General features: G+C 38.3%; 1 protein-coding gene across 2 annotated transcripts in view; it reads right to left on the reverse strand.

Annotated features, from left to right (window-relative positions):
• PDCD6IP (programmed cell death 6 interacting protein) overlaps positions 1-26,713 on the reverse strand; it is a 71,365-nt gene that overhangs the window by 13,821 nt on the left and 30,831 nt on the right. Inside the window, exons 7-12 of one of the 2 annotated variants that reach the window (XM_027523440.1) lie at positions 25,567-25,683; positions 16,911-17,133; positions 15,436-15,559; positions 9,476-9,653; positions 3,687-3,798; positions 2,434-2,603 (exon numbers count right to left, since the gene is read on the reverse strand). In XM_027523440.1, coding sequence (XP_027379241.1) covers positions 2,434-2,603; positions 3,687-3,798; positions 9,476-9,653; positions 15,436-15,559; positions 16,911-17,133; positions 25,567-25,683 — 924 coding nt within the window. Of the gene's footprint in view, positions 1-2,433; positions 2,604-3,686; positions 3,799-9,475; positions 9,654-15,435; positions 15,560-16,910; positions 17,134-25,566; positions 25,699-26,713 lie in introns of both variants that reach the window. The other variant, XM_027523439.1, reaches the window with a different exon arrangement.

Genomic DNA, 26,713 nt, shown 5'->3' on the forward strand with positions numbered 1-26,713 from the left:
TACTCCCTTAGTGAATATCATGGGCTTAGTTACTATATAACCAAGGGCAGTTTACCTGGAAAATTCATCTGCAAAACAAGAATAATAATAGTACCTTTATGTCAGGACAGTTGTAAAGACTGAAGCAAGTCCATATAAGTGCTTAATGTAATTTCTAACACAGGCCAAGTGCTCCATAAGTAGGAGCCATTATTATTAACTGTTGGTTATGTCTCACGGTTTAACTCTCTACTTTGCGTGCACTGTGGACTAAAGAGTCTTAAGCATATAAGCACTCAGACAAGAACAGAGGAAAAATGAGGAACAGACCAAGAATTAAAGTATCCTTTATTCTGCTGAATTATAAGAATTTCTATAATCATGCAACACAGTTTGTGTTGGGGGATACAGTAGCATATAAATTCAAAAAGGTTTTGATAGCTTTACCTGTTGGTAAATTGATAATGGAATCTCAACCTTGACTTTAACCCTATGTGAAGTTGCTTGGCCATTAGGAAAGTAAGAAATGTCATTTTCTTCTATACGTATGTTATGCCTAACAGAAGTTCGAAAATTTTATAGAAATGAAATAAAGCTAGGGGAGAAATAGGAATATGCAGAATTAATTAAAAAAAAATAGTCTAGTAAACAAAGCTGAAAGTCAGGAGTATCTTGAAACAGATTGTCTTATATAGTATAGAAATGAACATCCTCTCAGTACCTAAAAACAGCTGCCCAAACAGAACAAAGATAAATAACTAGATAGTTAGCCTCTTCAGAATGAAAGAAAAAAACAGCCCTACCCATTATGCTTGGACCTCTTAATAAAACATGTACTTTGTATCACGTTAATAATCAGCAATTCAAATGGCTGTTTCTCTTAAAAACTCTGGCTAAAGTGTCATCAACTATGGTGACAACTATCTGAAGGAGCTGTAATAAACAAATGACGCTTCCCTTTTCTGATAAAGACACATATGGAATGAATATATAGAGCACTGAAAATTGTTGGTTACCTCCATGCAGAAAATCTAGTTTCAATAAAATAACTTCATATTGATTGTCAAACTTTTCTTCCCCTATGTAATACCGTTCTGGATTAACAGAGCAGCTATTACAAATTAAAAAAAAAAAAAAAAAAAAACATTTTTGCTTTTCTATAGAAAGCAGAATCAAAGAACGAAAGCCATGTAAGTTCCGAGTCGTGTATGTGACACTGAAAAGAAAAAAGGGGGGACATTAAAGAGAGTTCTCCTAAAATCAAAAGAAGTCAGAACATGCTGCTGTTCTATAGGTGTGCAGTCTCTTCTTTACAAATTTAATCTTTCAACCACCTTCCTTTTCTCCTCGACGCCCTGAAAGCATCTGACTTCAGAGTGGTCGTTCTTTCTGGCCCCCAACCAGAGATGCAGGTTCTGTGCATATCCCCTGACGCTGTTTTCCCTTCACTTCAGGGGCTGGTTTCCACTCAACCTCTGGTAGCTGCTCTGCACACACACACTCAATATTCTCGGATCCTACTCTTGTTCACCTTTCTGCCTGTCCACTGTTCTCATAATGTGCCAATGTCCTAAGAAGCCTCCTAGGCAAGGGGCTCCAAATGCTGGAACGTTCAGAATTCTGTCACCTAAAGCCCTCACACCTCTCAGTTTCTACCATGTATCCCAGTTATCTCTGTGTATGTCTCCTCTTCTACGCCTGCTTGTGAATGGGGAGTGCGGGCTGGCCATCGTGTGTACCGAGCGTAGTGCCTTACACAGTAGATGCTGTCCATTAAGCCTTGGCTGAATGAATACATGAAATGCTTCTGAGCAAAGACAGATAAGAAATGACAATGATAACTTCTGAGAACTACTGTCACAGGAAATTCACCTTTTTTAAGAAGCTTTCGGCAGTATCTCTTGCCCTTTGGCTTACTTTCCTGTGTGCTTCAGGGCCCCTATCTCACCTCACAGTGATCAGTCACACCCATCCCCTTAGGGTCTCAGCCAATCACGCTCCCATGAGCCTGTAGCCAGTAGAAATATCATGCCAATGTGATCCACTTATTAACATGCACACCTTGACAACCCTCCCTTCAGAGGTAGTCCCAGAGGAATATGGTAGAAGGCAGTATATAGAAAGATGCAAGTCAGAGGAGTATCTGGCCAATCCAGTCCTCCCACCCCAAGTAAGCGCCTTTACTTCCAAGTTGCTCCCTTTTACCAAATGTGAATTAAACACTGTGAATATATACAGTACCGAGTTCACAGAGGAAGCATTCAATAAATGGATAGTAATATAACGTTCACAGTGTATATATATCATGTTGCTCTAAACACAAGCACCTCAATGTACATCATCATTTTTAAAAAAAAAGGTCAGTAAGAAAAAACTGGGCAATTCACTGTATGTAATAGCTTGAACATAGTTGTCAGAGCGGCTGCCCACCCACACCAAAGTGCACGTCCTCACCTCACTGCCCTGCATTGTCTTCGCCGGGTTAGCAGAAGGGATGGCGGCGTTCAGCTCCGGCTCCGGCTTGCACAGAAGCACAATGGTGTCTCGGTGAGCCTGGTAACGCTCCTTCACCTGTCCATCTGCGTGCACAGCTTTATCCAAAGTGATTCTGAAGTTGTTTCCCTCTGTGGAAGAAGAAAAAAATGTTACCAGAGCACAGTAACGATTTTAACAGTGAAGTACATAAGCTGGTTGTACTTTCAATTTTGTTCTCCAATTTTACTTGTCTCCCTGTCAGCCCCAAAGCACTAGATGACAGAAACTGAGCTCCTGTCAGTCCTTGCATCTTTAGTGTTTTATAACCTTAAAACATCCTTGTGGTTACAGTCCACTAAATAAAAGCCAACTGACATTAATCTTTTTCTACAACTCATGAATATAGAAAGATAACATTCACTCCAAAAACTGTTACAACTTATTTCAAAAAAGTTCCTGTCTCAAAAGATCACTCTTTAAATCTGACTTATAAGAAAAGCAGATACATTTTTAGAAAAATCACAATAGTATTAAATGCTTTTTACAGAGAAATAAAGCAAGTCTAGATATTGTTTCGGAGAAGGCGATGGCACCCCATTGCAGTACTCTTGCCTGGAAAATCCCATGGACCGAGGAGCCTGGTGGGCTGCAGTCCATGGGGTCCCTATGAGTCAGATGCGACTGAGCGACTTCACTTCACTTTTCACTTTCATGTACTGAAGGAGGAAATGGCAACCCACTCCAGTGTTCTTGCCTGGAGAATCCCAGGGACGGGGGAGCCTAGTGGGCTGCCGCCTATGGGGTCGCACAGAGTCGGACACGACTGAAGCACCTTAGCAGCAGCAGCAGCAGATATCATTTATCTAAACAAGCACAAAATCTTTATCATCAAAGTCTTAAAAATAATTGGCTTCAGGTTAATTTTAAAACTCATCCTTTACTACCTGGTAGTATTACTACTAAATGAAATGAAATCACAACACCATATATTTATATATATCTCATTTATCTTTTTTTTACAATACGCAGAAAGCTTGGGACAGGAAGTCAGAGTCACAGGATCATTTTAATTTTCACTTTCTTAAGAATCTGAATTTATTATGATGAACATTCTTGTTATTTTTTATTTTACATGGAACTGAAGAAAAACACCTGGCTTTTCATATGAAGCCTAATTCAATCAAGCAAAATGAGAACTTACTCAAGTGAAAGTCATTTAGGGACATTTTTACCTGCTCTTAAAGGCTTATAAAGTTCATTGGATGGCGTCCTTTGCCAACGTTCCTTGAATTTTGCCCTTAAATCATTGTCAGTCGCTTCTTCTTCATCCAACAACCTTAATGACTTTTAAAAAGGAGGCAAAGCAACAGTGAACTATCATTTCTGGTGTAAAAAACTTTAAAACGTTTTTAAAATGATCATACTCAATATAGGTGAGACTTAGTGAGCTAGGACTATTCCTACAGTACTGATTAGAATATAAATTAGTACAATAATTTCCACTGCAGAAATCCAAATCATAATATACTTAACAAAACATCTTGTAAAATTTAAGGCTAAGTTAGCCATTACCGTACTCAGTAAAATTAAGATGACTAAGAGATTATGGAGTTGGTGATAGACAGGGAAGCCTGGCGTGCTGTGATTCATGGGGTCACAAAGAGTCTGAGCGACTGAGCAACTGAACTGAAGAAATTATGTACATCCATATACCAAAACTACTTTTAAACAAAGATTTTTTTTTTTAAGATTAATAAACAGAAAGCCTTTAGAACTTTGAAGCCATAAACAAAACAAAGAGAAAACTGATTAAGTCATACAAATAGAAGATTTAGATGTCAACCCAATACAACAAACTGAAAATTAACATTAAAAAAAAAAAGCCTTTCGAATGCAGAGCTGAGAAAGCAAGACATTAGAGGCAGAAAGTGCTAATCCACCAACAGACTCAAGTGCTAGAGCCAACAGCACCTGTGAACGCCTGACACTTTAGAGCAGAGGTCGGCGAACTTGGTGTCCAATGTTAGAGTAAATATTTTAGGATTGGGGACTACAGTCTCACATATTCTTTAAAAAAAAAAAAAAAAAAACAATTTCCTACAAGTGGTAAAAATCATCCTTCACTAGTGAACCATATAAAACAGGCCACAAGGTGGAGCTGGCCTACCGTCCATAGTGCACCAACTACACATTCTCTAGTGGCTCAGAATGTTCATTTAACAGGAGACAAGAAACACAGGTGGGGCTAATATGAGTAGGAGATCAGATCAAAGGCACCATCTTCCCTCAAATGGGGACTTCCAAATAGATGACACTCAGTGGATGAGTATTTAAAGGAAAATTGACCAACTGAAGGGAATTTGACCATCTGAACCATGGCTCTATACAGAAAAGAAAAGAATATCACCTTAAGATTCCTAACCAAAAGCCTGAATTTAGGACTGGAAATGACTACCTGCATGACACAAACTCCTAAAATGAATTTCAAAATAAAAGATTAACCACACACACACAAACAAAACCCTCCAAAAAAGTTTTAAAATACAGGAAACACACAAACAAAAACACTGAAATAAGAGCAAACAAACTGGTATGAGAAAAAAATCAGGAAAAAACAACAAATCACAGAACCAAACCACAAAGACTACTGACCCTGAGATAAGATAAAGAATATAAACTAAACATATTTAATATGTTTTAGAGTAAAAATATGACAGGAGAAAGAAAATGAGAAGAATTGAAAAAGAGCCAAATAAAATTTCTGGAAATTAAAGAAATTATAAAATTAGGAAGCTAATGGATAGTTAAAAAACTGCTGGGATATAACTGAAGAGAACTAGTGAACTGAATGACCGACCAGAAGAATCAGGCAGAAGGAAGCACAGAGCAACAGAAAACCCAGAAAAATAAACTGAGAAGATTCAACATCAGAGATGGAGAAAGACATAATAATGAGAATTGGGGAAAAGCAATATTCAAAGAAGTGAAAACTAAGAACTTTCCAGGATGGATGAAAGACACAATTTCTCAAATTCACTGAATCCAATGGAATATCAAGCAACTTAAATAAAAGAAAACCCATACCCAGACACATCATAATAAACTATAAACAAGAAAAGTAAGTATACAACTTTCATGCTGTCAAAAAGGGGGAAAAAAAAAAAAAGAAAAAATGGAGGGAACTCAATAAAACCATAAAAAGTGAGGGTGAGGAGGAACCAAAGAAAGAAAATAGAGAAATCAAAAGAGTAAGACAACTGTTGTACAAAAATATGGTTCCAAATATATGAATAACTTAACCCTCCAGGAAGAGATGAAGATTGTCAAGCTAAAAGTAAAGGAAAAATCTTATTACCATATGCTATTTACAAAAGACACAATCACAAAAACACACAAGTTGAAAGTCATACACACAACAAGAAAATTACAGACCAGTATCCCTTACGAATATAACTGCAAAATGCCCAACAAAGTACTACCAAACCAAACCTAGCAGCTCATTAAAAGGACTCTACACCATGACAGGAGAAGGCAATGGCACCCCACTCCAGTACTCTTGCCTGGAAAATCCCATGGACGGAGGAGCCTGGTAGGCTGCAGTCCATGGGGTCACTAAGAGTCCGACACGACTGAGCGACTTCACTTTCACTTTTCACTTTCATGCACTGGAGAAGGAAATGGCAACCCACTCCAGTGGGTTGGAGAATCCCAGGGACGGCGGAGCCTGGTGGGCTGCCATCTATGGGGTTGCACAGAGTCGGACACGACTGAAGCGACTTAGCAGCAGCAGCAGCAGCACACCATGACAAAGTGGGATAACCTAGGCATGCAAGGGTGGTTCACACTGAAGAATCAGTTAATGTAATACTCTGTATTAGTAGAATGAAGGGAGAAAATCCATGTGATTATCTTGAGATACAGAAAAATCATCTGACTAAATCCAACACCCTTTTATGATAAAAGCACTCAACAAATTAAGAATGGAAAGGAACTTCCTCAATCTGAGAAGAGCCATCTATGAAAAACTTAATAGCTTAACAGTGAAAAACTGGAAGGTTTTCCCCTAAGCTGACGATCAAGACAAGTCTGTGGACTCTCACTGCTTAAACAAGGATTGAACTGGCTGGCACAATTAGAGTAAGAAATAAGGCATCCAAAAGTGGAAAGGAAGAACTACCTATAGTTGCAAATGGTATGACTTTTTATATGAAAAAATCCTAAGCAATCCATAAAATAACTATGAGAGAGAATAAACAAATTTAGTAGAGTTGCAGAAAACAAAATCAATGCACAAAATCAGCTGTATTTCTATACTCTAGCAATGAAGAATCCAAATAGGAAATTAAGATAATTCTATTATAACAGCATCAAAAAGAATAAAATAACTAAGAATCAGTTTAATCAAGGAAGTAAAGTACTTGTACAGTGAAAAGTATAAAACACTGATGAAATAAATTAAATGGAAAAACAGCCTCCATCCGTGGACTGGAAGCCGTAATACTGTTAAAGATAAGTAATATTCCTCAAATTGATCTAAACATTCAATACAATTCTCATTAAACTCCTACTAATTTTAGGATTTTCTACATATAAGGTCAAATCAAATCATAGTAAGATACCATTTCATAGCCACAAGGGTGGCTTTTTTATTTTTTAAGACAATTATAAGGGTTAGCAAGGATGTGGAGAAATTTGGAACCTTCATACACTGTTGGTAAAATGTAAAAGGGCACAGCTACTTTTGCAAACCAGTTTCACAGTTCCTCAAAAAGTTAAACACAATATTACTGTACAACCCAGTAATTCCACTCCTATGTATATAACCCAAGAGAACTGAAAACAGTTGTTCAAACATAACCTGTTCACAAATAACAGCATTATTCTGAATAACCAAAAAGTGGGAACATCCCAAGTATCTATTCCTGATGAATGGATAAATAAAATACTTAATGATACATCCACACAATGGAATATTTAACTACAAAAAGAAATGAAGCAGTGACAGATGCTGTAACATGAATGAACCTTGAAAAGATGCTAAGTGAAAAAGGCAAACTTCAAAGGCATGATTCCATTTATCTGCAATGTCCAGAATGAATAAATCTATACAAACAGAAATCAGATTTGTAGTTGCCAAGAACAAGGGGAATGGGAGAAAGAGGACTGACTGTTAACTAGTACAGGCTTTCTTTTGGAGGTGATGAAAATGTTCCAGAATTAGACTGTGTTGGTGCTCATACAATATTGTGAATGTACTAAAAACAACTGGATCATACACTTAAAAGAGATCAAAATGGTGAAATTTTATGTTATGTGAATTTTACCTCAAAAAGAAAAAAGACACATGTAAGATAAATGTAGGTGATTTATGAAAAGAACCAATTAAATATCCTTATTCTGGAAATGAAAAACATAGGGGGAAAATGCAATAGAGCGGCTGAAGAACACAAAAGGCAGAGCTAAACAGGCAATCAATGAGCTGGGAGGCCAGTCTCAGATGGTCACCCACATAGAGAAAAAGTAATAGAAATGTTAAGAGATGTGAAGAACTAACTCAGAAGCACTGCCATCAATCTAACAGGAATTCATTAGGAGAGAATGGACAAAAAAGAATAACTGAAGAAATAGAACCCATGAATCTAAGGTGGAAAGGATCCAACAGATCCCAAGCAAGATAAATTTATCATTTAAAAAATAAATTAGTGGACACTTCAAATTATCTGAAAACCAAGACTTGAATTAAATTTGCTACCAGAGACATAAACACTCAAAAACAGTATCAGCTTCACAACTTAATAACGTACTTAAAATGAAACTACAAGTACAACCAAGAAAATGAGTCTAATTCATCAGGCTGTTAGGAAGATAAAATAAATAAAAATACCTCATAAGAGAGGCAGACAACAAACATACCATACACACTAATAAAGCCAGTTATTCCTTAATTATGAGATGAGATTTTTCCACATTAATATTTGTTTTATTTTAGTTAAGCTCTTAAGTAACCCTGCGGAGAAGGCAATGGCACCCCACTCCAGTACTCTTGCCTGGAAAATCCCATGGATGGAGGAACCTGGTAGGCTACAGTCCATGGGGTCGCAAAGAGTCGGACACGACTGAGTGACTTCACTTTCACTTCTCACTTTCATGCATTAGAGAAGGAAATGGCAACCCACTCCAGTGTTCTTGCCTGGAGAATCCCAGAGATGGGGGAGCCTGGTGGGCTGCCATCTGTGGGGTTGCACAGAGTCGGACACGACTGAAGCGACTTAGCAGCAGCAGCAGTAAGTAACCCTGGAAGGTATATATTCTCCTTCCCAAGGTTCGCACTGTCATAGTATATAAGTACTCTGTCTTTGCCCCAAAGTATTTGGAAATAGTGATTGAAACATCATGGATTAAAGCATTGATAACAGAAGTCACCTAAAAGAGACATGACTCCTAAACTGTCAAAAACCAAAATAACCAGTATGAACACATTTATAGCTAAAGAAACAAATGTATCAGTTAGCAGAAAGAGGCGAAAGCACCTTAAAAGCAGAATAACACTGGCAAATAGTTGACTTTAGCCAACAAACGTTAGCGCTACATTCCTCATGATAAAATACCCTTGCCATCTGAAGATGAGCATGGTGGGCTTGGAAAACATATGATGGCCTAACTTCCTTAGTCTGATTCCTTGTTCACCACAGACTGAATGTTTCACAAGAAAAATAAATCCTTAATAATGAAAAAGTCTGAACAGTGTGTGTGATAGTGATTTCCCACAGTATACTAGTTTCAGACAATGGTCGTAATGCACACTTATATACCCTTAAGACATATAAACCCATTCTCACTCAGAATTCCTCTTAAACTGAAGGGCAGACTATGGGCCACAATAAATTAACCTGAATGATGAGTGCTACCCTGTGAAACCACAGGAAGAAGCAGGAAGAAGCCTCCTGTCCCAATCCCTGCTGGACACCAAGGGGCCAAAGAGTATTTTATTTACCTGAAAAGCAAACCTCTTAAAACATACCTCGTCGAGGATTTCTCTATTTCTTTGAAGAAGTTCGGGTAGCTCTTTGAACAACTGATCAACGGTCTGGATGCCTCCCTGTTCAATCACAGATGTGGACTTGGTCAATATAGACTGAGGTACGGTATCTCCAGATAAATCTTCAATTGCTGCTGGAAGATTAAGGGAAGCTAACACCCTGAAAAAATGAGATACTATGTCAATTAAAGATCTAATCCTTTCAAACACTAGCAGCGGAGTTATCACTCCAAAAAAGTGGATAAGCCCTGTAAATGGAAACATAAAGCAAAGACAAAGGAAAAACAGAAAATCAGGAATTGAGAAAATTAAATAAAACATTAGAGAATTAAGTTAGATTCACAGTTCAGAACTGAGAGCCAAAATGTTTAAAAGTTACATTAAAATATACTAGATACCTTTGGCTCACTGGTTAAACGTTACTTCTTTCACTCTAATTAAAAGTAAAAAATTCTATTTTAAGAATGTGATCTTTTATCACACTCCTGATTCTTATACTGTCAGTGATAAAAGAGAAATAATACACTACATAGTTATAATTTCACATCAGTTCAGTTGCTCAGTTGTGTCCGACTCTTTGTGACGCCATGGATTGCAGCACGTCAGGCCTCCCTGTCCATCACCAACTTGCATAGCTTACTCAAATTCACGTACATCAAGTCGGTGATGCCATCCAGTCATCTCATCCTCTGTTGTCTCCTCGTCCTGCCTTCAATCTTTGCCAGCATCAGGGTCTTTTCCATTGAGTCAGTTCTTCACATCAGGTGGCCAAAGTTTTGGAGTTTCAGCTTCAACATCAGTCCTTCCAATGAATATTCAGGACTAATTTCCTTTAGGATGGACTGGCTGGATCTCCTAGCAGTCCAAGGGATTCTCTTAAAAGTCTTCTCCAACACCACAGTTCAAAAGCATCAATTCTCTGGCTCTCAGCTTTCTTAACAGTCCAACTCTCACACCCATACATGACTACTGGAAAAACTATAGATTTGACTAGACAGATCTTTGTTGGCAAAGTAACGTCTCTGCTTTTTAATAAGCTGTCTAGGTTGGTCACAGCTTTCCTTCCAAGGAGCAAGTGTCTTTTAATATCATGGCTGCAGTCACCATTTGCAGTGATTTTGGAGCCCCAAAAAATAAAGTCAGCCACTGTTTCCACTGTTTACCCATCTATTTGCAATGAAGTGATGGGACTGGATACCATGGTCTTAGTTTTCTGAATGCTGAGCTTTAAGCTAGTTTTTTCACTCTTGTCTTTCACGTGCATCCAGAGGATCTTTAGATCCTCATCACTTTCTTCCATAAGGGTGGTGTCATCTGCATATCTGAGGTGACTGATATTTCTCCCAGCAATCTTGATTCCAGCTTGTGCTTCATGAAGCCCAGCGTTTCTCATGGTGTACTCTGCATGGAAGTTAAATAAGCAGGGTGACAATATACAGCCTTGACGTACTCCTTTCCCGATTTGGAACCAGCCTGTTGTTCCATGTCCAGTTCTAACTGTTGCTTCCTGACCTGCATATAGGTTTCTCAGAGGCAGGTCAGGTGGTCTGGTATTCCCATCTCTTTCAGAATTTTCCACAGTTTGTTGTGATCCACACAGCCAAAGGCTTTGGCATAGTCAATAAAGCAGAAATAGATGTTTTTCTGGAACTCTCTTGCTTTTTCCATGATCCAGCGGATGTTGGCAATTTGATCTCTGGTTCCTCTGCCTTTTCTAAATCCAGCTTGAACAGTTGCAAGCTCACAGTTCACATACTGTTGAAGTCTGGCTTGGAGAATTCTGAGCATTACTTTGCTAGAATGTGAGATAAGTGCAATTGTGTGGTAGTTTGAACATTCTTTGGCATTGCCTTTCTTTGAGACTGGAATGGAAACTGATCTTTTCCAGTCCTGTGGCCACTGCTGAGCTTTTCAAATTTGCTGGCATATTGAGTGCAGCACTTTCACAGCATCATCTTTTAGGATTTGAAATAGCTCAACTGGAATTCCATCACCTCCACTAGCTTTGTTCGTAGTGAGGCTTCCTAAGGCCCACTTGACTTCGCATTCTAGGATGTCTGGTTCTAGGTGAGTGATCACACCACTGGGGTTATCTGGGTCATGAAGATCTTTTTTGTACAGTTCTTCTGTGGATTCTTGCCACCTCTTCTTAGTATCTTCTGCTTCTGTTAGGTCCATACCATTTCTGTCCTTATTGTGCCCATCTTTGCATGAAGTGTTCCCTTGGTATCTCTAATTTTCTTGAAGAGCTCTCTAATCTTTCCCATTCTGTTGTTTTCCTCTATTTCTTTGCATTGATCACTGAGGAAGGCTTTCTTATCTCTCCTTGCTATTCTCTGGAATTCTGCATTCAAATGGGTATATGTTTCCTTTTCTCCTTTGCCTTTCACTTCTCTTCTTTTCTCAGCTATTTGTAAGGCCTCCTCAGACTACCATTTTGTCTTTTTGCATTTCTTTTTCATGGGGATGGTCTTGATCATTGCTTCCTGTACAGTGTCACGAACCTCCATCCATAGTTCTTCAGGCACTCTATCAGATCTAATCCCTTGAATCTATTTCTCATTTCCACTGTAAAGTCATAAGGGATTTGATTTAGGTCATATATGAATGGTCTGGTGGTTTTTCCTACTTTCTTCAATTTAAGTCTGAATTTGGCAATAAGGAGTTCATGATCTGAGCCATAGTTAGCTCCCAGTCTTGTTTTTACTGACTGTATAGAGGTTCTCCATCTTTGGCTACAAAGAATATAATCAATTTGATTTTGGTATTGACCATCTGGTGATATCCATGTGTAGAGTCTTCTCTTGTGTTGTTGGAAGAGGGTGTTTGCTATGACCAGTGCGTTCTCTTGGTAAAACTCTGTTAGCCTTTGACCTGCTTCGTTTTGTACTCCAAAGCCAAATTTTCCTGTTACTCCTGGTATCTCTTGACTTCCTACTTTTATATTCCAGTCCCCCAAGAACTCCACAATTACAGCTCGCTGCTGAACAACCATCAACTGGAGAATGTTGGATCCCACCAAAAAAAGATACCCCACGTCCAAGGGCAAAGGAGAAGCCCCAGCAAGACGGTAGGAGGAGCAAAATCGTGTTTAGAATCAAACCCCATACCCACCAGACACACTCAGAGGGCTCAAACAAACCTTGTGCACACCAGGACCCAAAGACTTACACCAGAACTTAAACAGAACTGGGGAAACAGACTCTTGGAGCGTACAAACAAAACCTTGTACACACCAGGACCCAGGAGAAAGGACCAGTGACCCCATAAGAGACTGACCCAGACTTGCCCGTGAGTGTCCAGGAGTCTCCACCGGAGGCATGGGTCAGCGGTGGCCTGCTTCAGGGTCAGAGGCACCTTTTGAAGGAAGTGGCCATTATCTTCATTACCTCCACCACAGTTTGGCCTCAGGTCAAACAACAGGGAGGAAACACAGCCCCACCCATCAACAGAAAATTGGATTAAAGACTTACTGAGCATGGCCCTGCCCATCAGAACAAGACCCAGTTTCCCCCTCAGTCAGTCTCTCCCATCAGGAAGCTTTCATAAGACTCTTTTCCTTCTCCATCAGAGGGCATACAGAGTGGAAACCACAATCACAGAAAACTAACAAAACTGATCACATGGACCACATCGTTGTCTAACTCAATGAAACTATGAGCCATGCCACTGTAGGGCCACCCAAGACGGATGGGTCATGGTGGAGAGTTCTGACAAAATGTGGTCACTGGAGAAGGGAATGGCAAACCACTTCAGTAGTCTTGCCCTGAGAACCCCATGAACAGTATGAAAACGCAAAAAGACAGGACACTGAAAGATGAACTCCCCAGGTCGATAAGTGCCCAACATGCTACTGGAGATCAGTGGAGAATTAACTCCAGAAACAATGAAGAGAGGGCGCCAAAGCAAAAACACCACCCAGTTGTGGATGTGACTGGTGATAGAAGCAAGGTCCGATGCTGTAAAGAGCAATATTGCATAGGAACCTGGAATGTCAGGTCCATGAATCAAGGCAAATTGGAAGTGGTCAAACAGGAGATGACACAAGTGAACGTCAACATTCTAGGAATCAGCAAACTGAAATGGACTGGAATGGGTGAATTTAACTCAGATGACCATTATATCTACTACTATGGGCAGGAATCCTTTAGAAAAAATGGAGTAGCCCTCATAGTAAACAAAAGACTCTGAAATGCAGTACTTGGATGCAAGTGCAAAAACGAGAGAATGATCTCTGTTCATTTCCAAGGCGACCATTCAATATCACAGTAATCCAAGTCTATGCCTCAATAACTAATGCTGAAGAAGCTGAAGTTGAATGGTTCATTGAAGACCTACAAGACCTTCTAGAACTAACACCCAATTTCACATCATCTAGGCATAATGTCAAGAGGACATAGTTGATATACATATTAATACAGAATTTCCATTTGTTTTGTTTTGTGGCACAGTAACTATTAATCTATTACTTCATTTATATAATGGGAGGAATATTTGGGTAAACTTATGCTGTCTTCCTGCTGGAAAAAGAAAAATGAGGTCAAAACATACTCATTCATCAAAATTAAGAACATGAAAAAGCAAACAAGACTAGGGAAAAAAAAACTCAGTAACATATCTGACAAAAGACTTACCTCTAGAATATCTAAAGAACACTTTAAAGATATTAAGAAAAAAAATGAGCAATAGATTTCAATACATGACGAAAGACATGAAGGGCTAATAAGCACATGAAGAGTTGCTCAATATCATTAGTCACCAGGGGGAATGCAAACTGAACCACAATGAGACACTGCTACACACACACTACAATAGCTAAAATCAGAGAGACTGACAATGCTAAGTTCTGACGAGGTGCCAAGAAAGCGCGCTTCTCAAACGGTGCAGGAACAATGACTCTGGAAAACCATCTGGCCATTTCCTGTGAAGTAAACATACACTAACCATACAACTCAACAATTCTGTAATCCTAGGTTATTTGCTCATGAGAAATAAAACATGTCCACAGAAAGATGTGTACACCCATGTTCGTAACAACCAAAATGTCCACCAATAGGTAAAAGTAACAAACTATTTGACCGTCAAAAGGAATACTGCTAAGTAATAAAAAGGATCAAACTGATACATATACCATGATTATGCCAAGTGAAAGAAGCCTAAGATATTTTTAATACATACTGTTACATGCTGTACATACTATATTATATATTATACATTACTATAACAATACCATACACTGTATATATCATACTATATATGCAATGTACTGTTTACTGTATATAATACACTATAAAATCTACATATTGCACACACTATAATGATTACATTTATATTAAAATTATATAAAAGGTAAAACTAACCTATGGTGACAGGGAGCAGATCAGAAGTGGCTAGAGGGTGGAGGAGAAGACATTGAATGGAAAGGCGTGAGGGAATTTTTCTCGGGTGATAGAAATGTTCTCTACTTGATCATGGTGGGTAGTTACATGGCCACACACATTTATCAAAAAACAACTATACATTTAAAATGGATTTATTTTGTTGTGTAAAATTATACTCAATATATTTTTTTAAATGATAAGTTATTTTGTCTTCAATCCACCAAAAACAAGAACTTGTTCAGAATATTGAATGTACATGTATCTGAACTTTAAAAGTTCATTTCTATTTCTCATTTCCCTCAAATAAATACCCCCAAAATACAAATCAGTGGCCACATATTTTCACTTTGTTTCAGCAGTTAAATTTCTTCCAGTTATATCTGCTTTGTTGTTGGGGCTCAGTAAATATAGTGTTCCCAAGAAATGTGTGTGTGTCTCTATTCGCTATTTCAAATATCCTTAACATTCAGTTCTAAGCTCAGAAAAGTACAATGTTCATAAATAATCCATCAGGAAACATCAGAAATTTAGATAAAGTTATGAAAGTTAAGCCGTACTTACCCATTTGCCAAAGTGGTGGCTTCTCTCATCTGAGCAATTGATCTGTTAACTAAATCAGCTTTCCTCTGATTATAGGCAGCCAAAGACTGCTGGACTGACACAGGAACCATCTTCTCGAACAGATCTAAAAAGAGGAATCAATTTCAATAAAGTTTTAAGACAAAAACTCAAACTATAAAGTGACTATTCATATCTCCTTTCCAATATTCACATTAAAAGTCTTCAAACATTTAAAAAAACAAAACTAAATCTATTGAAAGGACAATGATAAAGAGAATTTTTAGATCACTGTATTCACAGGCAATGATAATGAAGGCTTTTCCTTGAACTTAATTTTCTTAAAGATGTGTTTATCATTAAGTTTAAGGGATCTTTGGTGAGGAAGATCTACACAAGAGAAAACAATACTCATTCATTGATAAAACTGACCATAGTACCATGGTTTCCAGCTCTACCACTTCCTGGCTCTGCAACCTTGAGCAAATGACTTCACCACTCTCCATCAGTATACTCAGCAGTCAAATGGGGACAATAACCACACCTGCCTCGTGTAGCTGCTATGAGAAGTAAATGAACTAATATTTTAAAGTGCTTAAAAGAGCTTTTGGCACACGGTAAACACTTTGAGCTTGTTAAACAGAAGTAAGTACAGTAGTCCCATGGTGTCCTCAGGGGACTGGTTCCAGGACCCTCAGTGGGTCCCAGGCTCTGAGGATGCTCAAGTCTCCTACATGAAGTGGCACAGTGTTTGCACATAGCTTACACATATTCTCTCATACACTTTAAATCATTTCTAGCTTATTTATAAAACTTAATACAATGTAAACGCTATGTGAACAGTTGCAGAGTATTGCAAATTCAAGTTTTGCTCTTTTTGGAACTTTCTGGAAATTTTTTCTGTGACTATTTTCAGTCAGCAGTTGCTTTAAATTCATGGCTGTGGAACCACAGATACAGATGGCCAACTCTAAAACAACCATCCAATAACTTAGAAATATTAGATCCCTGGGGTCTCAGCTAGAGGCTACCATATATTGATTGCATAGACCTACAATAGTCAAGGATATTATGACATTTACTTATCTGATACAACCATGACTCCAGAAGCTTATATGCTTAAAGTCATATACGTTTATTCTTAATACCAGAATCTTAAATAACAAATGTTAACAAAAAGACAGATCAGATCAGATCAATCGCTCAGTCGTGTCCAACTCTTTGCAACCCCATGAATCGCAGCACAAAAGACAAGCGCTCATTTAAGTCTTTATAGTTACTCAGTTTCAAGTTTTCTGACTCTGTTGTATACTTTATGCTTTACTACCATTTACTGTCCATCTTAAAATTTCACTGTTAACATGAATAAAATTATATTCAAAGCATACAATTGCAACTATGTGATTTTAGCTACAAAAAATAGATTAAACTGGAGAAAAAATACCTAACACTAAAGTGCCTCTGAATAGCTGACATACCAGTGAATTTCTGGCTGATGGGTACGTTGACTGGAGTAGATTTCACAAGTGTGGCTTTGCCAATAGGGTCCAGATCTTTAAGGTCTGGAACTCGATCATGATAGATGAAGTCATTATCCTTCTTTGCCGCAGTAAGGGCACGGCTGATTTTGTCAGAGAATTCCTTCACGTTGACGTATTCATCATAGCGAGATGCCACTGTTTTTATCAATTCTGCTGCATGCTAGCAAGAAAATGTTAAAAAAGAAAAAAAAAGTTTTCTTTTTTTCCAACAAATATCCAAGCTTTGGTTTTTTAAAAAAATCTTTAAAGACCAGCATTACTAGCATTGTGATCAACAGAACAACCTAGCAATTCAACCTAGCAATTCTCTTATCAAAAATAACCAAAACATCAAAAATGAAGAATACATAGCAGACACCCCTCTAAGACATGAATGAATTACCAAGAGAATAAAAGAAATCAAAATTATAAACTGACATTGAGGAAAGCTGTCTCTGGCTGTTGGGTATTTCTGTATCCAAAGGACTAGCAATTAAAATGCATTAAAAGCCTTCAGGCAGACTTAAGACAGGGGTCTTGAAACTACCTAAGACAGCAAACTAGAAAGAAGAAACATCCCCTTCACCGCCCCACCCCTACATGAAGGCAAAACCTCAAAGGGCTATATGTGGGATGAAAATGGTGGGTCAGAAAACTACTCTGCAACACAGGAAAACAACAAAGAAGCATGTCATGTCAGCAACAATCGGAATTTTTTCTTTAAAAGTTGCCCTTGCGATGCAAAAGATGAACATAGCCTTACATAAATTTAGGGCTCAAATTACTTAGGTGATATTGGGTACAGTAACACCAAATAAAATTGATAATCAAGTCAAAAGCTATTGAGGATAAATGCAGTAATATAATGTTTAACATCTGACAATTTGCCAGAAAGATATAAACTTCACAAATGTTGTATCTGAAAGCCTTTATGTTAGGTAGTTAGAATGAGTCCAGAATGGTGGTGGCTAAAAGACAAGGAAGGGAAAAGCCTGCAAAAATAGAACAAAGGAAGGTCAAAGGAAGGTCCGAGGACCAGAGTGAGGACCTCAGGTAGAACAAACCTCTAGCTACCCCAATTTGCATAGGGCAGGCCCAGGGGGAAGAAAAAACATATAAAAAGAGGAGCCAAAGGGCTCGCTCTCTCTCTCTTCTCATGAGGTCTCCACATGACCTCTCTACATGACCTCATGCCTCAAGGATGGATTTTCCTGCTATTATCTAAATAAAATAGAGCTGTAACACGGAGCTGTAACACTGATTTGTCTAAGAGCTATAACACGGTCCGTTTGAGACCTGAGAGCTATAACACAGTTTGTCCAAGACCTAAGAGCTGTGACACGCCGAGGGCTTTAATGTCTGTCACTCCAAATCTTTGTTGTGACGAGACAGAACAGAGGAGCATACACTCGCTTGACATCTATATAAACAATTATAATAAAAAACTGATAAACCTACCCATTTTATTATCATTAGAGTGCATGATTTTAACACTCTTTGTTTCAGCAATAAATGGACCAAGTAAACCAAAAATGTTTAAGATTACAGAAGTTCTGAACAACACAATTAATGAGTTTGATTTATCAGACATGGAGAACCCTGGACTCCACAATTAGAGAATACATAATAGTCTCAGGCTTATAAAGAACATCTGTAGTGACCACATGAAGACATAAAAGCAAAAACACCAAAAGATAAAGTAAAAACATCAAAATTACAAGATTATAAGAATGGTTTAATGTTAGAAAACCTATTTATATAATTCTCCAAATAATAAATTTAAGTTTAAAAAAATCAAATTATCTCATAGATGTTGAAAAATCATTTAATAAAATATTCACTCTTGACTTTTCTTAAATCTTAGTAAAATAAAAATAAATATCCAGTTCCTTAATACATTAAAATTTTAACCCTCAATGCTGATATCATGCTTAGCAGAAAAATAAAATACTCCTAGAGTTGAAATAAAACAAAGATCACCAGTATCATCATGAACATTGACCATGTAAAAATAACCAGACAAAAAAATGAAATTAGAGGTGTAAAATTTAGAAAAGAAAAGGAACAATTTATTATTTACAGGTGATATATTTATTTGCATGCCAGAAAAATCTAAAAGAAACAACTATTCTATGTAAGAAGTAGTTTAGATACACAATCAACATAGAAAATACAGATAAACCACCACCAATCTGAAAAGATAACCAAAAACTAATAATCCAGTTACTAGCAATGGAAAGAAATCTTAAAATATTTGTGCAAGATTAATATGAAATAGAAATAAGGAAAACCAAAACAAACAAAAGCTACATCTTTAGTGTAAACTAGGAGATGGGAAAACACACAAATTTAAACCACTTTTTAAATCTGTACATCAAATTTGACTTGTAAATGTGATCAAACACTCTCCTAAATAGCAAAATTGGTATTAGAAGCAACAGAGCAGGAGAAACAAGGGAAGGCTAAGGGCCCACCCTGAGGGGAAAGTGCTTAGTTAAGCAAATCTGAAAACAATGAAATGCAATGAGGTGACAGCTGCCAGCTGATGATAAAGGAAAAGCCAAATGGCCTCCTGGAGCCAGACAAAGGTTGAAGGAAAAACAGAATTCTGAGGGGCCTTGACCCAAAAAGGCAGATAACGACAAGAACAGGGTTACTGGGTAAGCAGAAAAAAGGGCAGAAAAGTGGGGAGGAGGAAAAGGGATGAGCACTCAGAAAACGTCCACAGAGTACAAACTGTTACAGCAGATAGACCACCTAGAAAAGCAAAGGCACAAAAGTGGAATCCTTCCTACACCAGGCTTGGAGAACCAGACGGGAAGGGCCCTACACAAGAAGGCTTGCAAAGATACCTGGTGTTCCCCCACCCAGGAACCTCTTTGACTAAAATCAAGCTCATTCAAACACAAGTAACCAAAAAGGCATTCCATCTGTCTCAACACAAAGAAACCACAAGGAAAAGGGTGAAAATGAGCAGTGAAACTTTTCAACAGAAAATGAAAATTCACCAAAGAAAATGTTGCCACAGGGAATACTGGTGATCCAGTGGTTAGGACTCTGCACTTTCACTGCTGTGGCCCCAGGTTCAATCCCTGGTCAGGGAACTAAGATCACGCAAGGCGTGAGGCACAGCCAAAAGAAAAAGAAATGGTGCCACAAACCAAAGAACACAGCCTACTAAAAAAGGTAAAATAAGCTAAAAGACATAAGGATGCAATCACAGTACCAAAAGAACACAAAATATGAACAGAGATGCTATTCAGATAGCAAGATAACAGTGGGTAACACTCAGGTAACAGTGAGTGATATTCTGATAGCAACAGAATGTGAAACGAGACCCGAAGAACTCAGTGAAGAAAAATATGAAATCATTTAAGAAAAGAAAGACTGAAATATTTATGCAAAGAACATGAAAGGGATAATAGGTTATCACAGAAACCACTGTAAGAAACATATAAAACAAGAAAAAGTAAAGACAATTCTACATGGCAGTTGGGGAGCAGAGGCCACTACAAACTGAAAATTCATGAGACCAATCAACCAAATGTGACGAGGACTGTACATGAATCCTTATTTGAACAAACTATAAAAGCACATTTTAGAAAAAAATCAAAGAAAACTAAACCAGGTTTGGGTAATATTAGGTTACTAGCTTACAAACTAGTACTAACTGTACTAAATAAGATGACATTGCGGTTTTAATTTTTTAAAGTCTTATCTATTAGAGGCATATACTTAAGTAACTTAAGGATGAAATGATACGTGAGATAGCTATAAATACATCAAAAAAAAGAGGAAGGGGGAACAGATGAGACACAGAGAAAATATTAATAATCACTGAAACTGGGTAATAGATATTTGATGATTCTTATTTTTATATATATGTTTGAAGCTTTCCATAATAAATACTTAAATAAAATTCATACAGACGCATAAGCAGGAGCAATCAAGAAAATTCAGGGACTGAGAGATGATCACTACCAATTAGGTATTAAAACATTCTAAAGTGTCAATGATTCAAATGGTATAGCTGGAATACGAACAGATAAAATGGGCCAATGTAGCAGAATAAAAATAGACCCAAATACATATGAAGGATTTAGTAAGTGATAAAGTCAAAATCTCAATGCAATGGGGTAAAGAAAGTCATTGCAGTAACCGATCTGAAGACAACTGGGTAGCCGTTTGAAAAAATAAAAATTGCATCCATCCTTCACATCACCTATCAGGATAAACTCCAAGTGGATCAAAGATCCAAGAATTGAATATAATATACAATGAATTACAGATGTACTTATACTCTGATATCAGCAATCCCATTTCCAGGAATTTAAAATATACCTGCTCATGTGGACTGAACTGTGTCCCCACCCCCACCCCCTCAGAATGTGTATGTTGATGCTCTAACTTCCCAAGAGATGGTACTTGGACATGGGGCCTTTGGGAGATCATGGAGAAGTCACGAGGGTGAGGCCCTAGTGAAAGGATTAGTGCCCTTGTAAGAAGAGACAACAGAAAGCATGCTGTCTCTCCCTACCATAAAAGTACACAGCAAGAAGTCAGGCTAGCAGTAGGTAAGCCCACCATCCTGACACCCTCAGAATTCAAATTTCTGTTGTTTAAACCACCCAGTCTATGGTATTTTGTTATGGAAACCTGAGCCAAGACAACTACTGAAATACAAAATGCCACATTCACATAATTAATCACTGCAGTGTGGTTTGTAATAACAAATCTTGGAAACACACAAGTATCCAGCAATAACGTGTGGTTTATATAATGAAGTACAATGCAGCTCTGAAGAGAAATGAGAAAAGTCTCTTAGCTGCTGTATGAAATGGAGAGGGCTTCAATATGCTGCTGCTGCTGCTAAGTCACTTCAGTCGTGTCCAACTCTGTGCGACCCCATAGACGGCAGCCCACCAGGCTTCCCCGTCCCTGGGATTCTCCAGGCAAGAACACTGGAGTGGGTTGCCATTTCCTTCTCCAATGCATGAAAGTGAAAAGTGAAAGTGAAGTCGCTCAGTCATGTCCGACTCTGTGCAACCCCATAGACAGCAGCCCACCAGGCTTCCCCGTCCCTGGGACTTTCCAGGCAAGAGTACTGGACTGGGGTGCCACTGCCTTCTCCATTCAATATGCTATGTGAGAAAAATAAGATGCACAACACTACACAGAGCATGTATGTGCTCAGATGCCCAGTCACGTCTGACTCTTCACAACCCCAAGGACTGCAGCCTGCCAGGCTCCTCGGTCCATGGGATTTCCCAGGCAAGAATACTGGAATGGGTTGGCATTTCCTACTCCAAGGGATCTTCCCAACCCAGGGATCAAACCCGCAATTCCTGTGTCTCCTGCACTGGCAGGTGGATTCTTTACCAATGTGCCACCCGTGGCATATGATCTCTTATATAAAGAACAGGAGAGCTAAGAATATGCATTAAGTGTGCGTGCACATGTGCACATTTCTGCTTATATTTTCAAAGAGAATAAAAAAAAAACACTGAAAGGATTAAATAAGAAATAAATGAAAATTACCTATGAGGCAGTGGGAGAAAAGGCTGTAGGGAATAAAACAGAAGGGAAAAGGTAGAGATCGGCTAAGTGTATGCCTGTTTTCCCCTTATATTGAAAATGTTCAAGTTCACAGAAAAATTAAAAGAACAAAACAATTGAGAAAAAACGCCTCCCCTGGCAAGTTTAACAACTGTTACCAATTTTGTCATATTTGCTCTCTTTCCCACATATACAGACCCTTTCTTTTTACATAACTGTTTGAAGTTCAGACATCACAACCCTTTATCCCTAAATATCTCAGCACATATCTAGTGAGGACACTCTCCTTAATACCTACAAACTAGTATCTAACAAAGAAAAAGCAATACTTTCATAAAGTCAGTCTTATCATCTTATTAGACTCCTCATTAATGAATTAAATAAATATCTGATATGTATCCATTTTATCTGAGTCACAATTTTACATCTATACAGAGGCATCCCTCAGTCTCTGTGGGGGTTGGCTCCAGAACTCTTCACAGGCACTAAAATCTGAACGCTGGCCCCCTGGACCTACAGATTCTGTGTCTGCAGATTAAACATAGTACACGACCAGCAGTTGGTTGACTCCACAAATTCAGAAGCTGCCAGTATGGAGAGCCGAGTATTTATTCATTGAAATACACCTGCATGTAAGTTGACTTGGACAGTTCACATCTGTGTTGTTCAAGGGTAAACTGTATTTTTATGTCTTTTTAAAAATTGAGCCTTGGTAGCTTTAGAGACTCACCAGGACAATCAAGTAGACCCACTTTCTGGAGCCTAATGAACTATATTGTTCAAGAAGCGCACTTCCTGAGCTGTGTAAGCCCAGGTACAATTTTTCTTGGCCCCAGAAGTGAATTACCCACAGCAATTTTCCCTTTGCTATCTTACCTATTGCAGTGATATTCCTGAGTCCTGTGATTTGTTTTTTATCTCTGGCTTGCTCATGACTAATAAGCTTTCCCCCATTACTGTTAACAATGACTGCAAAACTGACTGAACGGTGCAACCATCAGGTGCATGGGGCATTCTGAGCAAAAGACTGCAAAGAATATGACTTACTGTTCATCGTTTTTGTCTGTTTTGTTCTCTTTGCCTATGTCTCAGCTCAAATCAAGTAAAAAAAATATATTTCATGCCTAATGGAAAGAGGAACAGCCCCAGGAGACATGAATCAGTCAGTATTTATGTTGTTAACTTCTGACCTATGACTAAAGCTAAAAAAGTGTCTAAAAGTGAAAGAAGTCCTTATCTCCTGTGTGAATTTGAAATAGCTTCCTTTTTCCAAAAAGGTTTTAAAAATTAGATTAAAATTTCAAAAGGAGATCTTATATAACCGGTTTATAGAGAATACTCATTTGAACATAAAAGTTCCAGAATTCCCCCAAAATAAAGAAGCTACACTCCTGTAAAACAAAGACCAGTTTACCAACAGTGGACCCTGAGAGAGGAATTCAGGATAAAAAACAAGATGACGCACTCCTCACGCTCTGGAAAAACAGGCCCCTTAGACAGATGTATATCTCAGGAAGAATTTTAATGAATTCAGATTCCTGTATCTTCCCATACACAGAAAAGCACTAAAATCATTAACCTGAGATATCTGTTCTTTGTGACTAGCAGTAATCTTTTACTGAAAGGTATGCTTGACTGGAGGTATTCTCTCATCAAAATCAAATATGAGCGGGTTTCTCCCCTACCTCTTCAGAAAGGTTCCTCGGAGCTACTGAGAGGCCATCTCCCAGGCCACTGCTGCTGCTGCTAAGTCACTTCAGTCATGTCCAACTCTGTGCGACCCCATAGACAGCAGCCCACCAGGCTCCCCCATCCCTGGGATTCTCCAGGCAAGAACACTGGAGTGGCTTGCCATTTCCTTCTCCAATGCATGAAACTGAAAAGTGAAAGTGAAGTCGCTCAGTCGCCTCCGATTCTTAGCGACCCCATGGACTGCAGCCTACCAGGCTCCTCCACCCAAGGGATTTTCCAGGCAAGAGTACTAGAGCTCCCAGGCCACAGTCCTCAGTACAGTCCCTGAATAAAACTTACACTCCAATTCGTATGCTGTGTGCTTTTCTTTCAGTCGGTACTCCTGATACTTTAAATACACTACCCTGAAAAAAACTTTCCCCTAGAAACCCCTTTCTCAGAAGCATATGTTTTCATCTGCTTTCATATGATGCTAAGTTACTACAATCAAAGTGAATCCCTGGACAAATAAATGTTTGATAATCTGAGTGTGCCTTTCTCTGATTTTGTCAGTGTGGAGTATAATACAAGCATATATTTTATTTTTTTTTAATAAAACTTGGGTTTCTCTTCTCATGAAAAGACTAATTACCCTGAACTTCCTAAGTAAGATTTGCATTGTATCTTCTAATACTAGTCCATAATTAAATTTCCTTAACAGTCCTCTTCCTACCATCTGCTGACCAACTCTTAAAATACAATCTGTATAACAGCGCTCGCCCCTGCTGCAAAGTTGACCCAGATACCATAGCAAGTTACTCACACACCTAGGGCAGATACCACAGCATAGAAGGTAGTCTGCTGATTACACGATCTATTTATATACATTACCACTGTCCTTCTCAAACTATGGAATTGTATGACCCAATTATAGACCAAGGCTATACCACAAGTTAAGCACTCCACATCCTTTCTGGAGCATGACAATTAATTTAGAGTATTTTATACTAAAATAAACATGAGTAAATAAAAGAGAACTGAATGCAAAGTTAACATGAAATTTTTAGATAAAATAGGAAACTTCAAAAAGCACACAGTAGGTATGCTGTGCTGTGCTCAGCTGCTCTGTCACACAGAACTCTTTGTGACGCAATATACTGCAGCCGACCAGGCTCCTCTGTCCATGGGATTTCCCAGGCAGCAACACTGGAGTGGGTTGCCACTTCCTTCATAGCCTGAAAAATAAAAACAATCACCCATCTTCATGGACAGGTGCAGTCAGTGGGAAAGCTTTTTATGAGGAAACTTTGGAGTCTCACTAAAAAAAGGAAGAAAAAGGAAATCCAAGTATTCAAGTGACTTAAATATTTATTTCTAAGAAACTCACCTGTAGCCGTGCAATCTCTTCTCCAAATTTCTTCTGCTGTTTTGCCAGGATAGACTGGTGGTACTCAGCATAAGCCTGCATGATACAGGGCTTTGCAGCCAGGACAGGGAACACCTCCTGGAAATAAAAATACTGACCAGGGAGAGTCCAACCACACAAACCACCACAGACAACATGGGATGCAGGAAGAAAAAGGAAAAGGAGACAGAAATTAGAATCACCCCATTAATAGTTTAGAGATAGGTTAGTCATTAGGTGTAAACAGAGAAGACCACATGATTTTACGTGGACTGGATTCAATGAATTCAGGGTTTTTTTCTTCCAATTAGAATTAACAACTGGGTTTTTTAACTGTTAAATGTAGCCAATTTAGGTTTTTACAATTCTCTTTAAGCCATGAAGTCAACATTTTGTTTACAAAGAAATAAGGAAAGCATGCATTAGAAAGAGAAGTAGAATGGACATTCACAGAGGAACATCAAGCACAGGGCTTTAGCAGCTTTCTTGTGAGCCCTTACCCAGCTCTCAGTTAACTAAGACACCATTACTCACATATACTAATGAAACTGCTCTATAGCTGACTGTTTCATCATGTTTAAAAGACAAAAGACAGTGAAGTAAGTTCCCACTTAAATTCACAATCTAAGAGACTTTTAATAACAATGATTTTTAGCCATATAAAAAGTACTCAGCATCACATAAAGACTAACATTTCAATACCATACACTCAAAAACACATAGCAGACAGACAAATGCACTGAGCTAATAACTAAAATGATAAAGTCTTACTTTGCCCTAATTTGTTTTGAAAAACGTTCCAACCAAAACTGATTTTAGAAGATCCAAAAACATGAACCAAAAAAGCAGTAGAGGGTCTTCCAAAATATCAAATCCTACCCTATAAGCTCAATGTTTTTAGGAAGTACATGCCATTTAATATCCAAGAAATATACTAGACAATCACTGTCTAGACAAAAAAAATAATAAGAGAAATGAAAACTGAATTACTACCTTGTTTGCTTTCCTGTCTCCCAGTGAATAATTTCCTAGCTTCCTGGGTCACTACTTGCAGATATTCCAGTTTTATAACTAGAATATGAAAATACCTGATGAGCTTTATTAGTCAAAAGGCAAAAATAAAAGACAT

The sequence above is a fragment of the Bos indicus x Bos taurus genome, chromosome 22 (genome assembly GCF_003369695.1).
Source record: "Bos indicus x Bos taurus breed Angus x Brahman F1 hybrid chromosome 22, Bos_hybrid_MaternalHap_v2.0, whole genome shotgun sequence".
Classification (NCBI taxonomy): Eukaryota; Metazoa; Chordata; class Mammalia; order Artiodactyla; family Bovidae; genus Bos; species Bos indicus x Bos taurus.